Source organism: Bos indicus, chromosome 5 (assembly GCF_029378745.1).
Source record: "Bos indicus isolate NIAB-ARS_2022 breed Sahiwal x Tharparkar chromosome 5, NIAB-ARS_B.indTharparkar_mat_pri_1.0, whole genome shotgun sequence".
NCBI lineage: Eukaryota > Metazoa > Chordata > Mammalia > Artiodactyla > Bovidae > Bos > Bos indicus.
Window position 1 is genome coordinate 117,301,947 of NC_091764.1, and position 18,410 is coordinate 117,320,356.

An 18,410-nucleotide genomic window follows, 5' to 3' on the forward strand; every position below is an offset into this window, starting at 1 on the left:
GGCTTCCTCCCAAGAGGGCCGCCTCCCTAAAAGGGTCTGTTGAGTCGACCCCGAGAACACTATCAGACACTATGAGACGGCCCCGGCTGACGGGTATCACGCATGGGTGACCTTGTAACAGAACAATGGTAACAGGCGCACCCACCGCGCAGCCCCTTCTCCACCGTGACCCACCTGGGGCTCCCCACGGCCACCTCACGGCCTGTGCGCCCCGGCTCCGCTCTCTCTGCCTCTCGCCAGCTCGCACGGGGTTTAAAAACAACTCTCAGGACACGGGCCACAGCCCAGGCCTGCGGCAGGAAGCTGTGCCCCAAGCTACACGGCACAGTCCCTCCTGCCGCCCAGAAGAACCTGCGCTGACCCCCCGGGTCTGACTCAAACTCGTGTCCCGGCCGGTGAGCCAGGAGACACCCTCTTTGGTTTTCAAACAGGGGTTAGGAGGGACGGACCCCGAGGCTGGGGGCGCCGGCTCCAGAGAACACCAACACGGAGACCCACTGGTTCCGGGGAAGCGGGATGGAGGGCGTCCTGGTGGAGGCAGCCCTTTCCTGAGGGGGTCACTTCAAAGAGGGATGAAGACCCCTCCCAGGGCCTCCCAGCTCCAGAGAAAGGAGCTGCCACGCACCGGTTTGGCTCCTGAAAGAGCTTGGTCAGCTCTCACACTGTCCCAAAGTCACTCTGGGTTCAAAAAAAAAATGCCAGACTGATGAGACAGAAACAAAGGTTGGGGAGAGCGAGTTCCCCAGCAAACACAATGGCCTTCTCGGGCCAGCCGGGCCGGACAGCTGCCCCACCCTGAAGGCTTCTGCTTCCTGGCTTCGGGGCCACCTCCCCCGGCTTCCCTCCCGAACGGACTCCGTCCAGCACTATCTATGTAGCAGAAAGCGGTGCTGTCTGGACATAGAGCTGTCGGCCGCCAATTCCGCTTCCTCAGCCATGTTTGTTCCACGGTGAGGTGCCCTTGCACACGCGCTGAAACTCACTGCACTGGACTTCCCGTCACACTCTCACACACACATACACACACACGCACACACAAACACACCCCTGACCTCCGACAGCCACGTGCCGGATGCACAGGAAACCTCCCAGAACAATAAACCTTCATATTTTCCATTTTCTCTTCTCTGAAGATTTGGAAGGAATTTCGATTGCACAGTAGAGAATTTTCCATGCTTAGAAGACAGGATGGATCAGAAAGGCCACTCCCACAGCCGGGCCCCTTGGCATCAGGCACAAAAGGCAGAGCTGGGGGCACTGTCATTGAAAGCACACTCACCCGCCGCACACCCACCCTCCGCTGAACACACACTCTGCACCCCTGCTGCCCGAACGGGACCTGGAAGCGAGATCCAAAGGCCACCACGGCTTCCTAAGCGCATGGACAGTGTGGGGCCTGTGGGATGGCAACCAACACGGGACCTCAACCAGTGTGATATTCAGTCTAATTAGAGGAGTTTGAGGGGAAGAGAGAAGAGCGCAGGGTCCTGATGGGTCACTACAATAAGGAGACCCATGCTGTGTTTCGGGTGTTCCGGTGGGCAAACTGTGGGTTCCACTGGGAAAGTTCCATCACCTGATTTCACACAAAGAAATCACTTACACGCATGAGTATGCAGCAGGTGCTGTAGTGGGTTGAACTGTGTGCCCCGAAAGATACGACCAAGTCCCAACCCCTGGTACCCGTGAACATGACCTGATTTGGAAACAGTATCCTTGAGGATGTGATGAAGATATAAATTAAGATGATGTCATCCAGGAGACGATGACTTCCCCGGGGGCTCACTGCTAAAGAACTTGCCTGCAGTGCAGGAGCCATAAGACATGGGTTCGATCCCTGGGTCGGGAAGATCCCCTGGAGGCGGGCATGGCAACCCACTCCAGTATTCTTGCCTGGAGAATCCCATGGACAGAGGGAGCCACAGGCTCCCTCCCATGACAGGGGAGCCTACAGTCCACCGGGCTGCAAAGAGTCAGACTCGACTGAGCGACTGAGCACTCACAGCACAGCACATCTAGGAGTGGGAAGTGTCAGTCGCTCAGTCGTGTCTGACTCTTCGTGACCCTACGGACTGTAGCGCACCAGGCCGCTCTGTCCATGAAATTCTCCAGGCAAGAATACTGGAGTGGGTTGCCATGCTCTCCTCCAGGGGATCTTCCTGACCCAGGGACAGAAGCTGTGTCTCCCGCACTGCAGGCAGAGTCTTCACTGTTTGAGCCACCAGAGAAGTGGGGTGGGCCCTCAAGTCGATAGAGCTGGAGGGACTTCCCTGGTGGTCCAGGGCTAAAGACTGCAGTTCCAGGGCAGGGGCTCGGGTTCGACCGCGTTCGGGGGACCGAGATCCTGCGTGCCGCTCAGCCAAAAACAACAACAACTCAGCAGAAGTAGAGCTGCTGAGTAGAGTTCTTATGAGTGAGAAGAAGACGCAGAGACACCCAGGTGGCAACTGAGGCAGACACGCTGGAGTGATGTTCCTGCAGACTGGATCCCAGCAGCCCCGGAAGACGCAGGAAGACCCTCCACTGACAGCTTCAGAGCAAGCACCTGCTGACCCCTTGATTTCGGATCTCTGGCCTCCGGACCGTGAGAGGATAAACGCCTGCTGTTTGAAGGCGCCAGTTGTTGGGGGTGGGGCTGGACTTTGTTACAGCAGCCCCAGGAAGCCAACTCAGCAGGCCTCTAACCACAAAGCATGGGTCCAAAGAGAAGCGGCCAACCCTCCGACTCAGTCTAACAACCGGCCGATCACAAGTCCCTTGGGTTCCGAGGCTGGTGTGGAGCCCAGGATGAAGCCTGTAAAAGTCTGTAAGTGAAGCCAGGACCCTGCAGAAGGGACACAGAGAGGACTGGGCTCAGCAAGGAAGCCACAGCTCAAACCGTCTGTGCGCAGCCCCAGCAAAGCTCTGAAGGGAACAGGAGGCTGCGGACGTGCCCGGTGGGGATTCCACACAGGACAGTCCAGAGCATTCCCAGGATGCCTCCTGAATCTCTGCCCTGCTCAGATCTGGGGGGACGGGGGTGAAGGCTCCGGCTGGCCCTGAATCTCTGCCCTGCTCAGATCTGGGAGGATGCGGGGGTGAAGGCTCTGGCTGGCCCTGAATCTCTGCCCTGCTCAGATCTGGGAGGATGCGGGGGTGAAGGCTCTGGCTGGTCCTGAATCTCTGCCCTGCTCAGATCTGGGAGGATGCGGGGGTGAAGGCTCTGGCTGGTCCTGACCGCATGACCCTGGGACTTGTCAACCTCAGCACCAGAGGCCTGGGGTAACTCTGCTCCTCAATCCCCACGACACAGCAGCTTCCAAGCCCCTCTCTGAGACTAGTCACTGCCCCTCCACCCGTCGGGCCCCAGAGCCCCATCAGCCGGACCTGCCCAAGCCCCAGCTCACTTCAGACCTTCCTGAGAAGCCTCACCCCATCGCCCCACCCTACAACATTCACTACTGCGTTCCCTCCGTGACTCCTGAAATCCATGCCTGTGGGGGTCTCATCCTGACCCAGATGCCTCCCCTGGAGACTCCCCTTTCTTGGGGAGGCGGTTCACGGAAAAGCCCAGCACCTCTTCCTCGGGCCACCAGCTCTCTTGAAAGTCACAGTGGTGGCTGCAGACATCCTGAGTGTACCGAACGCCACTGAAGCGTCCACTTTGAAATGGTTTATTTATGCTACATGAATGTCACCACAATAAACACGGAGAAGAGATCACATCTGATTGCTTAGATGTGTCAGAATGCCAGCCAAGTACGCCTGGACCAGCACACGTGCCGAGCTGTGGTGGGGTCGGGGCCAAGGGACAGGGCAGGGCTGGGGAGAGCAGAGCCCCCCACACGCGGGAGGGGCAGCAGTGTCTCAACCCCTCTGCTGGTCTCCCCACAAGGCACCGGCCTGTGGTCTGGATTCCAGCCCTGAGCTGACCTCCTCCCCTGGGGACACCTGGGGACCCAGGCACTGAGCACCCTTCTGCTTACCCTGGGCCTTAAGATCCACGTTCATCTTTGCGGCTTCTCATATATAGTTAAACATCAAAGAGATTTTACCCCTGTGCCAGACACAAAATTATATGACCATGTCTGCCCCTTTTGCTGTTTACAAGACAGAGGTTAAGAGTTCAGGAACTCGCAGAATGAGAGACCTGGGCTCTGCAGGGTCCATCTGGATGCTGTCAGGACCCAAAACAGGACAAAAGGGATCAGGGCACTGCCCTCTGGGCAGGGGGACCACAGATCAGAGGTACCTGCTCCCATCTGGCCAGCACCTGAGTGACCAGAATAATTCTGCTTTGTGGCACTTAAAAAAAATTTATTGTAAGACATACATAAAATTTGGGCTTCCCCTGTGGCTCAGCAGTAAAGACTCCACCTGCAATGCAGGAGATCTGTATTCAGTCCCTGGGTCGGGAAGATCCCCTGGAGCAGGGCATGGCAACCCACTCCAGTATTCTTGCCTGGAGAATCCCTTGGACAGGGAAGCCTGGCGGGCTACAGGCCATAGGGCCTCAAAGAGTCAGACACGACTGAAGTGACTTAGCACGCACGCACACGTGAATTTTAATGTTTTAGTCATTTTAAAATCTACAGCTCAGAGGTACTAAGTACATTCACATTATTGTGCAACCATCAACACCATCCATTTCCAGAGATCATCTTGCAAAACTGAAACTTTATACCCATCACAAAACCTCCCCCCATCCCTCTCTCCCAGCCTTGGTAATACTCATTCTTTAAAAAAAAAAAAAAAAAGTATTAAATTTATTTGGCTATGCTGGGTCTTCGTTGCGCTACACGGCATTTTCCTTTCTCTTTTTTGGCCAGCATGCGGGATCTTTGGTTGTGGCATATGGAATCTAGTTCCCTAATCAGGGGTCGAACCCAGGCCACTACATAGGGAGTCTTAGCCACTGGACCACCAGTGAAGTCCCTGCTTTTTATCTCTGCGCATTTGGCCACCCTAGAGTCTCATATACGCCTACAAAAAAGCTGGTCCTTTGGTGTCTGGCTTATTTCACTGAGCACAATATCCTCAAGGTGCACCCCCCGTGGCAGCCTGTTTCAGAATCTCCTTCCTTCTTAAGGCTGAATAATATTCCGTGGTGTGTACAGGCCACTTTTGCCTATCCATTCATCCATCAAAGGACGCCTGGGTTGCATCCAGCTTTGGCCATTGTGAATCATGCTGCTGTGAGCTCGGGCATTCAAATACCTGTTGAGTTCTTGCTTCCGCTTCTTGTGGGTATGCACCCACAAGTGGGATTCCTGGATTCTGTGGCAGTTGAGGAACTGCCTACCACACCTTTTCTGCAGCAGCTGCACCATTTAACATTCCCAGCAGCACACAAGGGTTCTGATTTCTCCACGTCCTGGCCCACAATTGGTATTTTCTGTTTTGCTTTGTGTTCACAATGGTCATCCTGAAGGTGGGAGGCGGAGTCCCACTGCGGCCCTGATCCGCGTTTTCCTAGGGATCAGTGATGTTGAGCATCTCTCCCCGCGCCTGTGGACCATCTGTCTCTCTTCCTGGGAGAAGTATCTGTCAAGCCCTTTGCTGACTTTTTAATCTGGCTGTTTGTTTCTCTGCTGTTGGGTTGCTAGAGTGCTTAATATATTCCGAATAGCAATCCCTTATCAGATACAGGTTATGAAAATATTTCATAACCACTTTTACATATGATCATTTCTCAGCACGTGCAAGGTGAGAAAGTACAAGAGAGAAAAGTTTCCCAAGCCACAGCTCAAGCTGCACTGCTGTTCTTCCGACCCTTCGTTTCTAGAAGCACACAGGGTCGGGAGCAGGGGTCCTGGGCAATGACCAACCCGCCCTGCCCCCTGCCCCCGCTGCAGTGTGGGCCCCGAGAAGGCCGCCCAACCAGCGTCAGAAGTCGGTGCCTGTCTCTGCTGCCCCCTGAAACTTTGTGCTCTCTCAACACCAGAGACGGGTCACAGCCCCGAAAAGGACAGCTGCTGGGACGGCAGCCGCATGCGGCCGTCCCCACCGCAGGCCGCACAGCAGCTGAACTACTGCACTTCACAGAAACCGTCCTGCGACCATCAGCTCACTGATGAAAATTTATTACCCTGCAAGAGGGCTCTTATCTCCAAACGCTTAGAGCACGGCTTTGTTTACACGACTTGCTGCCAGTTTACCTTAACCAAGTGTCATTTAGATTAGGTATTTTTAAAATCCTGAAAAGATAAGAAAGATACAGAACCGGCAGTAAAAACAGACTTTTAGGAAAGAAAGAAAAGGCTTGATTGACAGATGGCGGGAGGGAAGGCAGGTGGGGGGTGCTCCCTGACCTGCAGAACCTGTGCTCCCGGGGCACATCAGACAGCTACTCAGGCACGTTCCTCATCGGTGTCCGCCGCTTCTGCCCGAGGCTCTGACCCCTGCACCGGCCCTGGGTCCTGCCTGCACCTGGAGCACACCAGTCCTGCACGCCACAGCTCCCTGCGATGCGGCTCCACCACAGGAGGCCCCATAGAGGCTCAGGGGCAGCTCCCCACCCTGCTCGCCCGAGGGGCAAGGGAGTGCTCCCACACGACTAAGCGTGGAGCACACTCGGCCCTCAGCCTCCCAGCCTGGACAACGGGCTGCCACACGGAGCTTCCAGCCTCGGCGCCCCCTCACCTGCACTCCCCCGTCCAGGGCCTAGCTGCTGGCCAAAGGGGGAGATCGAAGGAGGTGGTCAGCACAGCGGTTAAAGCACCTGGACACCAGGGTCTGGTCCTTCCCACCACAACCAGCTTGCCCGCCTCAGTCTCTCTGCTGTGTAATGGGCATTCTCTGAGATCCAAGCGAGATGACGTGGGCAGGGCCCAGGCACGCAAACCGGAACAGTGGTGACCGTGCTCTCCTGTGACCACCCCAGACCCCCTGTCCAGCTCTGAGGCCAGCCTCCTCCTGCACCGCAGGCCTGCTGGTCCTCGGGGCCAGGCTCTGACCCCTGACCACGGAGCCACAGCAGAGAGGAGGCAGGGGGCCAGCGGGTACGGCCAGCGAGGGGGATGGTTCGGGGAAGCCCACAAGCCCCCGGCTCCCCAGAGCTGGCACAAGCCTCACAGGGGCCCCGGAGCGCCCACACTTTCAGCAGAGACACAGTGACAGGAGAGGGGCCGGACAGCTCGTCTCACATCCCCCCCTAGAAAACGGAGGCTCTGCAGCCTCACCCACGAGATTCAGGGAGGAGGTACACCAGCTCACCTGCTCACCCGAGGGTCACCTGTCCTGGCGGCGCCAATGGAAAAGCTTGTGGAAAGGTGGCCACAGGCTGGTCCCCACAGCCTCAGCTGCCGACCTGTCAGGCACTGTGGACCCGACATCGTGATGTACACCAGCCAAGGGCTAGAAGGACACCCTGGCATGGGGTCCCCATCCTCTGTCCCTCCCAAGCGCCTGCACAAGCCCCCAGTCATGAGGGAGCCCCTGTGTGGCCCCCACGCCTCCATGTGAGAGCAAAGGGGAAAACCCAGGGTGGGCTAGCTGAGGGAAGGTGATTCTACAGTTTGCCTTCAAAGCAGTTGTCAGGATCATGTGTGTGTACACATGTAAGTGTGTGTACATGTGTGTATTGCGTACACGTGTACACATATGTGTACACGTGTGTGCATGGGTGTGTACACGTGTAGGTGTGTGTGCGTGTATATGTATGCCATGTGTGCACGTGTGTTCATGTGTATTGCATATACGTGTGTATAAGTGTATACATGAGTATCTGTGTGCGTGTGTGTATGCCTGGGTGTACATGTGTACCTGTGTGTACATGTATATCCATGTGTGAGCATGTGTACATGTGTGTGTGTGTACATGTGTGTCTGTGTATTTAAGACAAAACCACCGCCTCTCTTCAGAACATCAGGAGAGTATGGACAGAATGTTGAGGATGATAAGCCCTTGCATTGGGCTTTTCCCAGCTCCGGAATGTTCATTCCCTAAAAGGTGCCTGATTAGCCAGGGAGCCACAAGTTCTTACCTGAAGCAAAAGCAGGAGAATCCAGACACTAGAGTTTTCCTGGGAAAAAAAAAAAGCAGCCCATTCCTTCCACCTGGGGCCAAGCCTCCAGGGGAGCAGAGGAGACTGAAAGTGCGATGTGAGGGGCTGTGCTGTTTCCGCACCAGCGGCCCCCGGCCCTCCCCGGGGACCACAGGTTCGCTGAGCACCTGCTGTGTGCCGAGCCTCAGGCCCGCAGGGCACAGCCGAGGGCGCCCCGGGGTCCTCAGCCGTGTTATCCCCTCTGTCCCCACAAGCGGGGTCCCCACCCACGGTTCCTCAGGCTACCAGGGTGACCCTCCCAGACCAAGCACGCAGAAGGAAGAGGGTTCCTTACCATCCCCCTCCACCCACCGTTCAGAGAGGGCTCGCAGGAGAGTCTACGTGTTCAGGTTACAGAAGAAAAAAAAACCAAAACTATTTCCCCCAGGGCTGTGAGCTGGAAAGAATCAAGCCGAACCTGGGAACACTCTCCGCACTCTCTGCCCCACATGATAAAATCAACTTCTGTTCGCAGCACATAAGTGCTGGGGGAGATGCAGGCTCTGTGGTCCCAGCCACACCACACGTCCCGGGGCACGGCCTCTGCTGGAGGGGCGGGGGGGTGCCCAGCACCCACCCAGCTGGTTCCTCAGCGGGTCTCTGCCGCCGGTGTCCCCCAGGTGGGCAGGTGCATGCGTGCATCAGCCCAGCCCAAAGGGGACTTCCCACAGCGTCACCAGGTCGCCAGCACCAGTCACCTTTCCCGACGTGACTTCAGCTCCAGCCTCCTTCCCAGGGGCTCGTGTGGCCGCAACTTCTCCCAGGTTTTAAAAAAGCGGTTTCTCTGTCACCCTTGCTGGTGGGTGGGGCCGGAGACCTCGGGTCACTGGGCGGGCAGCGCGGAGACGGGGGAGCCGGGTCCACCCGCTCCTGCATTAGGTCCTCAAGCAGACACAGAGGCTCCCATCCCCACCCCAGTCCCGCAGCCCCTGGTGCACGCAGCTCGGCCACAGCAGGCCCGCAACTGCCCCTGACGCTGATCCCCAGCCTGGTCCAGTCCACGGCTCCCCAAAGGGGCCCGCGCCTGCGACAGGAGGCCCGCACAGGCGGGTGGAGTACCAGGAGGGCGGTACACGTTAGCTCATCGACCCCTCTCCACCCTCAACTCCACCCGCACTCCCACGGCCATCCCGCCTCCCCTCTGAGCCTCCCCGGCGCCCGCTGACCCAGTCGTCCACCCCGCAAGCCCCTCTCCACCCTGGCTCTCAGGGAGACCACCAAGGACCTCCTCTTGGCCAACCCAAAGTGACTTGGCCTGAGGCCCCCTGGACACCAAAAGGCATCGACCACTGCTGACCGCTTTCCGGCGCTCGCTCTGCCTCGGCCCCCTGGCCTGGCACCCTTGATTTCTCTCCTCCTGCGGGGTGGTTATTCCAGCTCCAGTTCTCAGGCAGGTTCAGCCTGCCTGACAGGCCACTCAGGCCAGGCCCCCACGCCCCCAGGCTGGACCTGACCCCCGTCCCCATCACAGCCCAAGTGCCCTGCCGACGGGTCACTGACCACCCACGGCGTGCTGGTCCAGATTGTCACCCCCGAGGCCGTGCAGCCCACCTCTGGCTGTGACCCCAGCTGCTCTCCCCGGCCCGAACCCACACGTCCCACCATCTTCACGACAACGTCTAAGGGGTCCAGCCACACAGGGTCCACAGGGTCCGGCCCCCCTGCACACACCTCGTCACCCAGCTTCCTCTGCATGTTTCCAAAAGCACAGCTCGTGAGCCGCTGCCCAGAGTTCAAATCCCAGTGCCAGCAGCCCAAGCTGGAGGCCCTGGAGGCAGGTCCAGCCTATGCCAGGGATGCCTTCTGTGGATGAGGCTGCTGCAGGAGCAGGCCTAGGGCTCAGATGGGCAGCATGAGGTCAGGGGCGGAGCGGGGAGGAGGCTAAGGGGGGGAGGTGTTCCCAGCAGGCGGGGCAAGTCGGCTGATCAACCCCACCTCACTCCCACATCTGACCATCTAGCCTCCCGAATCCCCTCCATGCACCATGCTCACCCTAGAGCCATGTTCCCAACAGCAGTTCAGGGGAGGGGGAGATTTGCCCCACCCACCCCCACCCGCCACCAGGAGGGCGCATCACCCTCACTGTGGTTAGGGGCGTGCCCAGCCCACCCTCCCCTTGCAGTCACTTTGCTGTTTACCCACTGTCCCCACCCGACCTCCCGCTCAGGGCCAGGCACACAGTAGTCTAGCACACAGTAGGTGCTCAATAAACAAACACTCCCTTGTTTCTGAGCCAGCGTTTCTGAAAGTAAGTACATTAACAGGACACTACCTCCAGGGCTACTGAAGCCCCGAGACGGTTAACTGCTTCCCCAGGTGCCTAAGTCTTCCAGGGCCGGTTATGTCACCGGAGAATGCAGCTCGACAACTGACGTGGTTAAGCTGGTCTGATCCTTTTCCACACGGCGAGAAGCAGAAAAGAAACATAATGCTTGCCTCCAGACACCGCCTGGTACTATGCCCACCTCGCTATTTCCTTGTTGGCAGTCGCTGTCCCTGTGATATCCTGGATTTAACTCAGAAAACACATTTTAAACCTTTATCAAGCCTAGACGACTTTATCCCATCGGCTCCCCACCGAAGTAAGCGGGTAAAGGTTATTCAGTCTCATTGTTTCATGACTTTTGAGATTTGCTGACACCTCTGAATGATTCACGGCCCGACCACTTCTACCCCACCAACGATGCCCTTACCACCCCAAAGGCCCTCAGGCCCAAAGCACGGGTCATTTTCCCCCAGTGCTGCGCTCCGTAACGTGCGACTCACGCCTCGACACCCAAAGGCACACACGTGCCCAGGTGGGTATTTAAAACGTCCGTTCACTAAATGAGCAGCTCCTAGGAGAACTACCCAAGGGGCTCCACGTGCGACCCCATGGGCTGCAGCACGCCAGGCTTCCCTGTCCTTCAATATCTCTCCGGGTTTGATGGCTCCCCTCCCACTGAATGCTAAATCTCATTCAAAACTGTCCCATGTAAAACTAACACCGTGTATCACCAGATGCTTTCTAAAAATGGCGGAGATTTGAATGTGACGATATTTAGAATTCAGAGAACATCGGGGTTTTGTCCCTGGTGGGCTACACAAAACCATCAATGCTATAGGCTCCCAGACCATACTAAGACCCCCATCCAGGCACATGGAGCTGCCCTCCTCCCAAGCGTGTCCATCTTGGGTACCACATACCCCTTCCAATCCTGTGCACCTTCCCAGCGGGCTCCTCTCCTGAAGGCACCCAGCCTGTCCTCAAGGGCTCCCACAAAACCTAGTGGATGGCTGGGCTCTCTTGACAGCAGCTCCAGGGCGGTAACAACTGCAGATTATAAGCTGCTAAGAACTCCAGCTCCAGGGCGCCAGAAGCTGTAGGGTAAGGCTGTAAACCCGGAGAAGCCAGTAACACTTCAATGAAAGCAGCAGAGTTTGAAACCACAGCTTTCCCACTGTTTCTTAAAAAAGAAAGAAAGAAAACCTAAGATTCTGACTCCGGTTAACTTTGTTCCGTTTCTACACACAGCCGTGCTGTTGGGAGTTACAGCTTTTACAGTTTCTAGTATTTTGTTCTTCGAAGTATTAACTAGTTGTCAAACGGCTGGAGGGCTGTGTAGGATCCCAAGGTGCCTACTTCATTATTATTTATTTAATTCTTTGGCTGCATCCCAAGGCATGTGGGTTCTTAGTTCCCCGACTGAGGACTGAACCCACGCCCCCTGCATGGGAAGCGAGCAGTCTTAACCACTGGATGGTCAGGAAAGTCTCGCAAGTCTACTTTAAACCAGAGCATTGCAATAATTCGCCGTAGCAACTAATTCCTCACAACGTCTCTCTCAGGTAAGAGGGGAGGGTTTGGGTCTCGGTTGGATGCCTGGTGCTTCTGCTCGCCAGCAGAGTGACCCCAAGGAAGTGACTTCACACCTCTGAGTCTCAGCCTCTTCATCTGTATAATGGGCACAGCATGATGCCACTGGCATCCCAGGTACCGGATGGATAAGTGACAAGGCAGTAAGAAGAGTTTACAAAAGTGCTTGAAGTCCGGCTCCAGGTGACCACCACCAACTGGGACGTGGACACGAGGCCTCAGTGCCTGGCAGACTCCACGGGCTTCAGAGCCCAGAGCTGGACCACCGGATGTTCACTACACAGCACGGAGCGCCCGGCTCACCTTCCAGTGCGGTCCTGGCTGTGGGCCCACCAGGTAGACAAGACAGCCCTCAGTTCCCAACCTCCAAAGACTGAAATCCATCCTAAACCCCTTAACCAGACATCACGGGCCGGGGAGGGCCACACTCCTGATGCTTCGGACACAAACACCCTCGCTCCCAGCAAGCTCCGGTTCCCACAAAAGCACCATGTCCCACGTAAGTTCAAAACCCTATGATGTTGCCAAGACACTTTTATATAGGCTGAATTTTCCACTCTGCTCTACCTAGCAGATACAGGAGAAAAAAAAAATGAAAGTGGAAATTTGTGAGAGAGACTTTCTAAAAAACTTATCGTTGCTCGGAAAATCCATAACCCTGATTGACAATTCTCCTTAAGGCTCTATTCCATATTCTCTACACACAGTCACAACTTCACAAAACCCATGATATTCACCTGCGGGTAGACTAGGCGGCCAAAGTCAACGTCGCGGTACTGCACTGCCTCCAAACCGGACCTGCAGATACCAGCTTTTATAAGCAAACAGCTGGGACCTACATGCAACACAATCCCTGATATATGGAGAATTATAGCAAAATGTGGAAACAAAATAAATCCGAGAAGTAACTTGCTAATTCATCCAGGGGTATGCTGCATTGTAATAATTTATCATTTAAACAACTCATCTGAAATATTGACTCAACTGCACAGATCGCAGCCATTCTTGATGACGGTCTCGTCTCCTAGTTAAGGTCACGGCCTGCAGGAGCCACCTGGGGTCTCTTGACTGTCCCCCCCCACCCACTCCCCTTCTCTCTTCCTTGTCCTTCTATCTGCCCCCCTCTCTGCCCCACCGCCCTGCTTGTCCCGGGGGGTCAGCAGCATGGAGGGCACCCTTGCCCACCTGGGTCGGGCTGGCCGAGCCGGGACACCGTCCCTCCAGCCCCAGAGCGGGCAGGCTGGGTTCCCACACTGGCTCCAGCACCAACCTGGGCAGGCCTCTCAGTTACACACAAATTACAAGCCCCTGTCCAGGAGCACAAGCCAAGATCAAACGAGGCTACGTTTTCAAAGCGCTCCCACAGGGGCGAGCACGCAGAAGCCCGCCTGTTATTATCTGGAGGAGACAGAAAGGAGAGACGAAGGCAGCTAACTGCAGCCGTCTTAGAGGGTGACTCAGGGACCCATCCAGCAATTTCCAACGGTCCCACCCGGGAACTAATTGGCACCTGGGGAGGGCAGTGACCTTTGATCTTTCCCAACAGGCGAGTGCTGACTGCAGAGCACCATCGAGCCAACCAGACGACTCAGATAACCCCAGAGCCAGGTTTCAATAGCACAACGCAGGGAGCCAGGCCCTCTGAGAAAAGCCTGGGAAGGCCCGGTCTTGAACTTGAAGATGCCCAGGCCTGCTCCCAGCAAGCTCAGTGAGAGCAGCCATGTGGCCTGCCTCCCGCGAGCAGTATCCCACCATCCAACCTGAGGCCACAGATCCCCATAGAGCCGCCGGGGCCCTGCCCGAAGGTGCGCCGGCTTGCCAGGCGGCTCCTGGCAGCCCCCTGCCGCTCCCCGGGGGGAGGGGAGTGCCCCGAGGAGCCCCTGCGGCCACTCACCGGAAACTGACACTTCCATGAGCGCCTCCAGAGGCCGGTTGTTGTCCAGGTCCCGGCTCAGCTGCAGCTCGCCCGTGGCGGGGTCCAGCAGCAGCAGCTGGAGCTCGTTGCCCTGCAGGAAGGTGTAGTTGAGGCTGTCCGAGAGGTCGGGGTCGTGGGCCGGGATGCGGCCGATCACGCCGGTGGGGAAGCTGTTGGACTTGTTGGTGACGTAGTTGTTGAAGAGGATCTGGAAGTCCGGCAGCACCGGCGGGTTGTCGTTCTGGTCCAGGAGGCGGATGTGCACCGTGGCCCGGCTCACCAGGGGCGCCGACGTGGCCTGCACCACCAGCACGTACTCCTGCCGCGCCTCGAAGTCCAGCTCCACCAGGGCCCGCAGGTCCCCGCTCAGCAGGTCCAGCTGGAAGACCTCGGGCACGTTGCCTTCCACAATCTGGTACATGATCTGGGCGTTGGGGCCTTCGTCGGGGTCGCTGGCTCGAATCCTCGCCACCACGGACCCCACCGGGCTGTTCTCCTCCACAAACAGCTCCAGCTCATCCTTCTCAAACACTGGAGGGTTGTCATTAATGTCCAGGACAGTCACCTGGACTTCCACCGAGGCGCTCAGGGACACAGGGCTGCCCCGGTCCACGGCCAGAGCGCGAAGGTTGTACACCGCCACATTCTCCCGGTCCAGCCGGCGCTGGGTGCGGATCACGCCAGACGTGGGCTCGATGTAGAAGTCCCCATCACCGTCGTCCCCGCCCTGGAAGGTGTACAGCAGGCGGCCATTGGGACCCGAGTCCCGATCGGTGGCGGAGACCTGGAGGACGCTGGTGGATGGCGGTGCGTCCTCGAAGACGGAGCCCTGGTAGAAATCCCGCAGGAAGCGGGGCGCGTTGTCATTGGCATCGAGGATGAGGATCTCCAGGGAGGTGGTGTCGGACTTCTGGGGGATGCCATTGTCCCGAGCCGTGATGGCCAGCGTGTAGGCGGCCTGGTCCTCGTAGTCGAGCTCCGTCATGGTGTAGACGGTGCCAGTGTCAGGGTCGATGCGGAACTGCGGCACGGGGTCCTCCAGCACGTAGGTGATGCGCGCGTTCTCGCCGGTGTCCTCGTCCGTGGCGCTGATGGTGGCGATGGAGGTGCCCACGGGCCGGTCCTCGCTGACGCTCACCGTGTAGTGAGAGCTCTGGAAGACGGGCCGGTGGGTGTTGGCGTCGGTGACGTTGATGAAGACCTGTGCGGTGTGCGAGCGCATGCCGTCGGACGCAGTGACGGCCAGCACGTACTGCCGCTCCTGCTTGTAGTCCAGCGGCAGCGCCAGCGTGATGAGGCCGCCGCCGCTCTGGCTGCTAAGCGCAAAGCGGTTCCGCGTGTTTCCACCGGTCAGCTGGTAGGTGATCACGCTATTGGCGTCCCGGTCGAGGGCTCGCAGGGTCAGCACGCTGCTCCCCACCGCTGCGTCCTCGTTCAGACGCAGCTCGTACACCGGCTGCGTGAACACTGGGTCGTTGTCGTTGACGTCCAGCACCGTGATGGACACGCTGGCCGAGGAGCTCATGGGCGGCGAGCCGTGGTCCACCGCCTCCACCCCGAAGCTGTAGTGCTCGACCTCCTCGCGGTCCAGCTCCGCGCACACAGTGATCCAGCCCGAGCTGTTGTGGATCTGGAAAGGAAAGTCCGCGGCCGGAGCCGGGACTGCGGGCGCAGCACCGCCACCCCCCACGGAGGCTGAGGCAGTGTCCACCAGGCGGTAGCGCAGGCGTGCGTTCTCCCCCGCGTCAGCATCCACCGCCTGGATGTGCAGGACCGAGTGGCCCAGAGGCACGTTCTCCAGCACGGCTGCCTGAAAGGGGCTGCTCACAAAAATGGGGGCGTTGTCATTAACGTCCAGCACCTGCACCGAGACCAGCCCCGAGGAGTTGATGAGCGGCGGCCGGCCCCCATCCTGGGCCTTGATGCGCAGAGTGTACTCTCGGATGGTCTCGAAGTCCAGCGGGTTGATCACGTCCAGGCTGCCGCTGAGCGAGTGCAGGTAGAACTGCCCCTTCAGGTTCCCGCTGACGATGCTGTAGTGGATGGCGGCGTTCTGGCCCTGGTCGCGATCCGTGGCCTGCACTCGCAGCACCGGCGTGTTGACGGCCACGTCTTCCGGCACCTGGACCACGTAGCGCTTCTCGCTGAACTGGGGGTAATTGTCGTTCTCGTCCTCCACCACGATGTGCACGGTGGCGGTGGCACTGAGCGGGCCCGGGTTGCGGCCCTGGTCGTTGGCCTCCACCAGCAGCTGGTAGCTGGCCTCCTCCTCCCGGTCCACCACCGCCCGGGTGCGCACCACGCCCGAGCGCTCGTCGATCTCGAAGACGCCGCGCGCACCCTCCAGCAGGCGGTAGCGCATGTTGGCGTTGGAGGGCGCGTCGCCGTCGGTGGCGCGGATGGTCAGCACTTCGTAGCCCACCTCGAGGTTCTCGCGCACGCGCTCGCGGTACTCGGACTGCTCGAAGACGGGGCTGTGGTCGTTGGTGTCGCTGACCGTGACAGTGAGGTAGGTGGCGGCAGAGCGCCGCGGCGAGCCGTGGTCCACCGCAGTCACCTTGAGTACGTGCGTGTCCTTGGTCTCGCGGTCCAGCGGGCGGGCGGTGCTCACCAAGCCCGTGTCCGCGTCGATGAGGAAGTAGCCATTGGAGCGCTCATCAAACAGCGCCTCCATCTGGTAGCCCAGGCGCCCCGCCTCGCCCTCGTCGGGATCGTGCGCTCGCAGCTCGATGACCGCGGTGCCCGCGGGCTCGTTCTCGGGCACCGACACCTGGTAGCTGGGCAGCTGGAACTGCGGGGTGGTGCTGCCGCCAGCGCCCCGCCGGGCCCGCCGCGCCGGCCCCGCCCCGGCGTGAGGCAGGCCTGACGGCGACGGCGACGGCGATGGGGAAGGCGTCCCCGAGGCCGCCTCCAGCGCCAGCTCCACCCGGACGGTGCCGGCCGCGCGCCGCAGGGCACAGAGCAGGAGCAGGCGGGCCGAGCCCCCGGGCGGCAGGCAGACAGGGCGGCGTGGGCAGCGGGAACCGGGGCGCGGCGGGCAGCTGCAGGCGGGAAACGTGGTCAAGGCGGCCAGCGCCGAGTGTAGCGTGGCCCCGCCGCCGCCAGGGGCCGGGAAGCACAGCATCGCGCCGGGGCCAGGCACCGCTAGCACAGCTCGCGCGCGCAGCTCGGCGCCGAGAGCCCGTCGGCCCCGGAGCCGGGCGCCGCAACCGGGACCGTGCGCGCGTGCCCGCAGGCGGAGGCTCAACGCCGTCTGGGCGCTGCGGTCGGCCAGGCGGACCTGCAGTGGCAGCGGACGTCCCCCCAGGCGCGCGCAGCCCAGGAGCCCCGCGCCGGGTCCGCGCCGCCGCCCGACCAGCCGGCCGTCGCGGCTCACGTCCAGCAGTTCCCGCAGCGCCCGGGGCGTGTGCGCCGCGTCCAGCGCATAGGTCCAGCCGGGCCCGAGGGCGAAGGCGTGGGCCCCGCCGGGCACTTGTAGCTCCCAGGCGGCCGCTCGGAGCCCCAGCGCCGGTAGGGCGGCGGCCGCAGCCAGCAGCAGCAGCGCGGGCAGCACGGGCGGCGGCGGCGGCGGCGGCGGCGCCATGGCCCGGAGCCCGAGCCGGGCGCCCGAGCACAATCCATGCACCCGGCGCGGCTCCGCATCCACCCGGCGCGGCCGGGGGGCGGCTCCCGCGCGCCCGGTGCCGGGCCCTCGGGGCGGCTCGCGCCCCGCCTCCCCGGGGGCCCTGGAGGGGACACCGGGGGCCGGGCTCCCGGTCTCCCCCGCAGCTTCCACTTCAAGAGCACTTTGCGAAAGTTTGCGAAGTTGGTTTCAAGATGGCTCCTCCGCGCGTCCCGGGAGGGCGTCGCGCATCAACCTGCGGTGGCGGCGGATCTGGGTGGTTCCAGGTGGCTCCTGCGCGGGCTCGACAGGGCGGCGTGGGAAGCGGGGCGGGCCCGCGGCGGGACCAGGGCTGCGCTCCCGGAGCGGGACGGGCCGCACTGCTCGGCCGAGACCCCAGCGGCCGGCTGCTGCCTGGGCGGTGCGCTCGGCCAGCGCCCCCAGCGCCCGCGCTCTCCCCGCCCCTGGCCCGGCCCGGCCCCGCCCCCGGCCCCGCCGCGTATTGTTCGGCCCCTGGGGGAGCCGGCCCGGAGGTGCGCGCCGGGAGGATCGCTATGGAGACGCGGGGGCGCAGCGGCGGCGGGGGCTGCGGGCAGGGCCCACTCTCCAGCGGCCTCCCCACCCGGCCTCCCTTGGGGGCAGGGCCGAAGGAGTCGGGCCGGGAAAGGCGGGCGGAGCGGCGTAGGGGGGCGCCTGGTGCCGTGGCCACCAGTGCGGCGGTGGCTCCACTCTCCGGGGGCTGAGAGCAACCGAAGCCCCCCTCCCCACCCCGGCAACGCTGATCCGTGGAGACCGCCACCCGGGCTGGACCGACAGGGGAGAGTGAAGGGTGCGGAGGCTCCCGGGAGGGGGCAGCTCTCCAGCGGCGGCTGCTGCCTGGGTGGGGGTGGGGGGTGGGGGGTTACAGATTTACAGCCATATGCCCGAGGCTAAAGTGCTTAACCCAGAGAAATTTTCCTGGACTTTGATACTCTATAGGCGACTAACCAGAATAGGGTCCCCTTGGGTTTAAAAG

General features: G+C 60.2%; 1 protein-coding gene across 2 annotated transcripts in view; it reads right to left on the reverse strand.

The window, feature by feature from the left end:
- The window catches only part of CELSR1 (cadherin EGF LAG seven-pass G-type receptor 1), a 145,957-nt gene extending 128,121 nt beyond the window's left edge, over positions 1-17,836 (reverse strand). For both annotated transcript variants that reach the window (XM_070790585.1, XM_019959994.2), the window contains exon 1: positions 13,774-17,836. In XM_070790585.1, coding sequence (XP_070646686.1) covers positions 13,774-17,377 — 3,604 coding nt within the window. In that variant the 5' untranslated portion in view covers positions 17,378-17,836. The remainder of the gene's footprint in view (positions 1-13,773) is intronic.
- Between the last annotated feature and the right edge of the window lie 574 nt (positions 17,837-18,410).